The sequence below is a fragment of the Phaethon lepturus genome, unplaced genomic scaffold (assembly GCF_000687285.1).
Source record: "Phaethon lepturus isolate BGI_N335 unplaced genomic scaffold, ASM68728v1 Scaffold34173, whole genome shotgun sequence".
NCBI lineage: Eukaryota > Metazoa > Chordata > Aves > Phaethontiformes > Phaethontidae > Phaethon > Phaethon lepturus.
The window spans coordinates 1-5,952 of record NW_010531768.1 but is presented as its reverse complement, the minus strand read 5'-3'; the positions used below and the strand labels follow the sequence as shown (position 1 = coordinate 5,952).

Sequence of the window (5,952 nt, the reverse complement as noted above, 5' to 3'; positions counted from 1 at the left end):
TAACACGTCCCGTCCTGTAGGCCCGCGGCCCCAAGAAGCACCTGAAGCGCGTGGCTGCGCCCAAGCACTGGATGCTGGACAAGCTGACGGGCGTCTTCGTGAGTGCGGGACGGGGATGGGGACGGGCCCGGGCTGCCCGCGGCAGCAGCTTTTCCCGCTGTCTGCAGGCCCAGACGACTTCGCAGTCTCCGCAGTCTCACCAGGGGGGTGCCTGCGCCCGGCCGGGCGTGCTCAAGCACGCTGCTCGGGGGGTGGTGGTGGTGAGCTGGGTCCGTTGGGCAGTGTAGGCGAGAAGGGGATGCTTGCTGTTAGGGGCTTTGCGAGCAGCTTTCATGTTTCCCCTGTTTGCAAGGGATATGGCAGTGGGGTAGTTGGCTAATGTCTTTTAACCTGCTTGTTGTTGTGTTTTTCCTTCAGTGGGGTAGGTCAGGAGATGGTTGTACTGTGTTGGGGCCAATGTTTTCTGAGGCTGGTAAGACTTTGGGGGCGAAAGCGCTGTGAATGCCAAGGAAAGATGTCTGCAGCCTCTTGCTGCCTGCTTAGCAGTTAGGCTCCACACAGCTGTCCTTGGGTGCTGCTGTGGGAGCTGTCGGGGTGGTAGTGTTCTTTCCCTGGGGACAGCCAATGCTGCTGTTTCGCTTGAGCACCCAGCAGAAAGCGTCTGTTTGCAGGCACCCCGTCCATCGACAGGCCCTCACAAGCTGAGGGAGTGCCTTCCGCTCATCATCTTTCTGCGGAACAGGCTGAAGTATGCCCTAACAGGAGACGAGGTCAAGAAGATCTGCATGCAGAGGTTCATCAAGATAGATGGCAAAGTCCGCACAGACATCACCTACCCTGCAGGCTTCATGGGTGAGCTAGGAGGGCTGGGGCACCTCTGGCAGCTCTGCTGCACTGCGGTGGGGGATGTTTTGTGAGGCTGGTATGATTTGGAGCAAAAGGTGCTTTCCTGATGGAGCTGAAGAAAAGATAAGTAGTTATCTAATTTGGAGTTGTGCACTGCAATGAATACTAAAGCCAGATATCTGTAGCCTATAACTGCCTGCTTGCATAGGCGTACATTGCTGTTCAGACTTCAGCCTTTAGCAGTTTTTGCTAATTTGCACTGTATCACAGTAAAAGATGAGCCTCTGGTCAAGAGGAGATACCAGCCTCATCATTCATGCCTGAAGCGTTGTTCAGTAGTCCCTAGATCTTTTCAGACGTGCTGAGTTACGGTGTTTGGTAACATAGCTGATAACAGCTATTATTTTATTTCCCTCTCTGAAATCAGATGTCATCAGCATCGAGAAGACAGGCGAGCATTTCCGCTTGGTGTATGATACCAAGGGCCGGTTTGCTGTTCACCGCATCACACCTGAAGAGGCCAAGGTGAGGGGCTTCCGCTTGGTGGAAGCATGGGCCCAGCTGGGTTTAGTTGGGCAGTGTTTCCTCTTTGGCATCTCCTGAGCAGGAGCTGTTGGCTTTTTCCCGAGACCTGAGTCCATGCTACCTTTGAGAAGATCAGGGCCTTCAGCGTTGGGCTATGAAGCCTTTGGTGGGGGGCAATCTCTCTGTGACATGAGGGCAACTCCCATATGACTGCAGGTGCATTGTCTGGTGCTTGAAATGACCACTGTTGGCATGGGCTGGGTTACCTTCATAGGGAGCTTTGGGGTTGGGGGTGGCTCTGCTGTAGTGTGGTGAGCCTGAGTGTAGGGCTCTGCAGGCTAAGAGTGACCAGGAACATGGGACTGCCTGTGGTGCAAAATGCTTGAACTCCTTCCCAGGTCTGTTCTGGAAGTGTTTACAAAACTGCCTTCTGGCCCTGGGTGTCAGGGAGCGACTCCCACACATGTTTCCTTAACCTAAGCATGTTGGTGTGCCTGAGCTGCGAGACTCCTTTGCATGTCCTCCCTAAGGGCAGATGTGTTGGGGGCCTCTCTGCCCCTCCCGTGATATGCTTTTACATCTGGCTGTTACTCTGTGTTGACCTGTGAGTCCCAAAGTGTCTGTGTAGGAGTCAGGGGTGAAAGGAGGGAAACCAGGGTGCCCTCAAGAGGGATACAGATCTCTCTTGGGTCCTGAAGAAAGACAGGCTCTGCTGTGTGACCAGGGCCTTCAGGGCAAAATGGGGAGACTGAGGTGTAGGCTTTCCTGGGAAAATGCAGCCAGTGTTTGTTGGGGAGGCTGAAGCCCAGGGTTGGCTGCTGTTCCTGGAGCACAGGTGTTTTCCGGTGGGGCTGTAGCATAGCTGTGTGGCAGACCAACAAGAGGCATTGCTGGAGCAGTGAGCTGGGCAAGTTGCTGCCTGGGCTCCTGTTGTGAACTCTGGAGTGTTGGTGTTTTGTTTGGGGTCTGAGGCCTGCTGTGGCTGGCAGCCCTCTGGGGGACAAGAATCCCCTGGTCCATGGTGCCGCTTGCTGCCTCAGCTGAGGAGTGTTGGGTTTTGTTTGCAGTACAAGCTGTGCAAGGTGAGGAAGATATTTGTGGGTACCAAAGGAATCCCTCATCTGGTGACCCATGATGCCCGCACCATCCGGTATCCGGACCCTCTCATCAAGGTGAATGATACGGTCCAGATTGACCTGGAGACAGGCAAGATCACAGATTTCATAAAGTTTGACACAGGTAGGTCTTGCATCCGATGTAAAACACTGTACTGTTCCCCACCGTGGAGAGCGGTATGGAAGTTAAATACAAATGCTGGACATCTTTGCTCTAGAGAGGCAGTGGTGGCAGCCTTGGGAAATAGGTTGTTTCCCTGGGACTTCTCCACTTGGAGCTGGAGCAGGGATTCCTCCCATGTGCTGGCAGTGGGAGGCATTTGGCATAGGGACTTGGAGCGATTCCAAGAGCAAGCAGGTACCAGGTAGAAGCAGCAAGCTTGTGGAGAAGTTGCTTGAGTCTAGCTCTCGCAGGGCTGCGAGTGGAAAGCTCTGGGCAGCCATAGGGAGATTCCTGGCTTTTTGCTGTGGGAGAAGATCTCGGTTGTGGAGCCATGAGCAGTGCCACAACAAGTGGTACAGGAACGCCTCCTTAGTGCTAACACAACTGAGAAGGTGGTGGGGAATGCTTGTTATGGGAATGCTTGGGGCCAGAGAGCTCTTTGGCTTCTCAAGGTGTGCCAGGGTTCCTGTGGGATGTAGATGTCACTGGGTACTCTGGTGGCTGCTCTGGGGGCCAGTGCAGCTCTGTCCCTGCCCTTCTCCAGTGGTGCTCAAGAGCCCAAGCGGAAGAGCTTCAGCATGGCATCTGGTTCCAGCTCTTGTCACGCCCGTCTTCCTTCACCCCAGGTAACCTGTGCATGGTGACCGGTGGTGCCAACTTGGGCCGTATTGGGGTGATCACCAACCGAGAGAGACACCCTGGATCATTTGATGTGGTTCATGTGAAGGATGCCAATGGCAATAGCTTTGCCACTAGGCTCTCCAACATCTTCGTTATTGGCAAAGTAAGCCTGCGCGGACACAAGGCGGGTGGGTTCTCTCCTGTTGCTGGGGGCTGCTGGCTGAAGCAAAGGGGCATTGGTGTCTTCTGTAGGCAGCTGCCTTCCCACACAGTGAAGCTCCACAGTGAAATGCTGGCATCAGTTCTGGCTCTGTTCCCTGTGGTTCTGAGTGGTCTGGGAAAGGGAAGCATTCATAAATTTAGGAAAGGGTGTGTTTTCAAGACGCAGCCCTGTGTTTGTTTTAAATCTTCTGAGAGTTGTGAGCTGTGCAGTACTCAGATCTTGATGTGACCTGGGCAGCTGCTCTGACTGAGTGCCCCTCCGCCTCCAGTGCATCTGCTGTCTCACTGTCCCTGATGGGCTCTGTTGTCCAGGTTGGAAAGAGATGGTGTTCTGCTTTTAGCTAAAGTGCATTTTTTATGGATGTGACCAAAAAAGGCACTTGTAGGCTTGTGCATCTTTGGCACCTTCCTGCGGGGCTTGTGCTGGGCCAGTGCCACAGCTGTGTGTACATGGCCCACCATGGGCAGGGGCTGGCTTCTGGTGCTTTTCCCCCCTGAGAGGGAGAGCTCAGCCCCTGCTGGCGTTTTGTGATGTGAGGTGGCTTCTTCTCCCTTGCTTCAGGGCAACAAGCCATGGATCTCCCTGCCCCGTGGAAAGGGCATCCGCCTGACCATTGCCGAAGAGAGAGACAAGAGACTGGCAGCCAAGCAGAGCAGCGGGTGAACTCCAGCTCGGGCCGGCAGCGGTCCTTTCAGTGTATTAATTAAACCATTTACCCAATAGCTGTGTGACTGGCTGGGGAGCATGCCAGGGTTGGGGGCAGCCATGCCATGCCAGTCCGAGGCCACACTCTGCTCTCTGTAAGGGCCTGCTGACCTGGGGAGACTCCTGGTGATCTGAAAAATGGCCAGAGCCATCTTCCAGAAAGGCAAGGAGGAGTGGTGGGAGAACCTCAAGGCTGCTCCTTCCCCGGGAAGGTGGTGGTACAGATGCTCCAGGACATCATTCCCAGGGACATGCTCGAGGAGCAGGGGACTGGGAAGAGCCAGCTGGGCTCTGCCTGGGGCCAATGGTGCCAGACAGGGTTGAGGCCCTCTGGGATTGCCCCTGGCTGAGGGACTGAACGGAGTGGGGAGGCTCTGTGACCAGCACCAGGGGTGGGGGGTGCATTGGCTGGTTGGTTGGGCTCCGAGGGTGGTGGCGCTTGGCCTCTTGAGCCTAGCTGGCGGCTGCTTACTGGGGAGGTCCTTCACAGGCTGCTTTTCTTGAAGAAGTGACTTTCTTCGGGAGGTAGAGTGTGTGAGGGATCATGCTGACAGCCAGGACAGGGGAGGGCCCTGGACTGGGGGTGGCAGTAGCGGTGACTGGAGGCCGGGCAGCTCTTGGGAGGGACTTGGCCAGGGCAGAGGAGTGGGCTGCTGGGGACCCCAGGAAGTTCAGCAAAGGCAAGTGCTAAGCACCAGCCCTGGAATGGGCTGGTGCCCCACAGGAGGTGGGGCTGGGGGCCGGGTGGCTGGAGCACAGCAGTGGCTGTGGGAAAGGCCCTGGAGGCCAAGGTGGGCACGGGTGGGCAGTGTGCCTAGGCAGCAAGGGCAGTCCTGCAGCCTGTACTGTGCTCGCAAGGGTGTGGGCAGCACCATGGGGAAGGGCTTCTTTTGTGCTGGTCTCAGGAGAGTCTGTGCCAGGGCTCTGGGTGCAGGTAGAGCACCATGGAGTGAGGCCAGTGGAAGCTCCAGCTGGTCAGGAGCTGGAGTGCCGGAGGCAGGGTCAGAAGGCAAGGGCTCTGCTCAGCCTGGAGAAGGGTCTCTCCAGCTCTGCCTGCTGGCATGGGGCCTTGCCTGCACCTCTCTTTCTCCTGAGATGGACCAGCCACAGACAAGCACTGGGGGAAAATGGACATCTTTTACTGTCCTGAGAAAGTGTCTGCGACCGAGTGGCAGCAGGCAGCACAATGTCCTCAAGGCAGCCAAATATCTGGGGTGCTGTCCATGTGCCCATCCCTCGTGTGCCTCCCCATTCCACTCCCTCTGGACACTGCAGGCTTGGGGCCAGCTGCCATCTCTGGGGACACGCTTGGCGCTGGCAGTGGGGTGCTGCTGCTCTTGGTGTCCTGTGATGCAGGTACAGTGGAAAGCCCTGCACAGAGCCCTCTGTGCCCTCCTGAAGAGCCTGTTGCCTTTGAGCTGGGGCATGCAGGAGGTTGGTGGTGCCTGTGGGGGAAGGAGAGCTGTAGGTGAGGGGCTGGGTGGGCAAAGAGTAAGCTAATGGCCATGATCAGCGGTTTTTGGTTTGCCCCAGGAGCCCTCCTTTGCCTTTCTCTGCCTCTGAAAGAGGACTTGCAGCCCAGCACCGGGACTGACTGTCTGTTCCCTGGTGGACTGAGAAGTGTGGCTCAGGACTGCTGAGGTGTCCCAGGGGCAGACCCACTCCCGGGACTTTTTACGTGTGTCACTGAATCAATGCTCTCCGCCGTCTATTTGGCCCTCCTGGCTGCGTTTGCCCTCCCTTTGCCCCGGGTG

General features: G+C 56.5%; 1 protein-coding gene across 1 annotated transcript; it reads left to right on the top strand.

Moving 5' to 3' along the window:
- Positions 1–8: 8 nt before the first annotated feature.
- LOC104615088 (40S ribosomal protein S4) lies at positions 9–4,213 on the top strand. Its single transcript, XM_010284668.1, has 6 exons — positions 9–98; positions 672–852; positions 1,274–1,371; positions 2,439–2,610; positions 3,276–3,433; positions 4,055–4,213. Exons 1-6 carry the CDS (start codon positions 72–74, stop codon positions 4,154–4,156), a joined length of 738 nt encoding a protein of 245 aa, XP_010282970.1. The 5' UTR covers positions 9–71; the 3' UTR covers positions 4,157–4,213.
- Positions 4,214–5,952: the final 1,739 nt, after the last annotated feature.

Bases quoted from the DNA above. Each gene is read 5' to 3' on its own strand.
- LOC104615088 (XM_010284668.1), top strand. From the start codon at position 72: ATGCTGGACAAGCTGACGGGCGTCTTC. The intron at 99-671 runs GTGAGTGCGGGA...GTCTGTTTGCAG, and splicing joins ACAAGCTGACGGGCGTCTTC to GCACCCCGTCCATCGACAGG. The intron at 1,372-2,438 runs GTGAGGGGCTTC...TTTTGTTTGCAG, and splicing joins TCACACCTGAAGAGGCCAAG to TACAAGCTGTGCAAGGTGAG.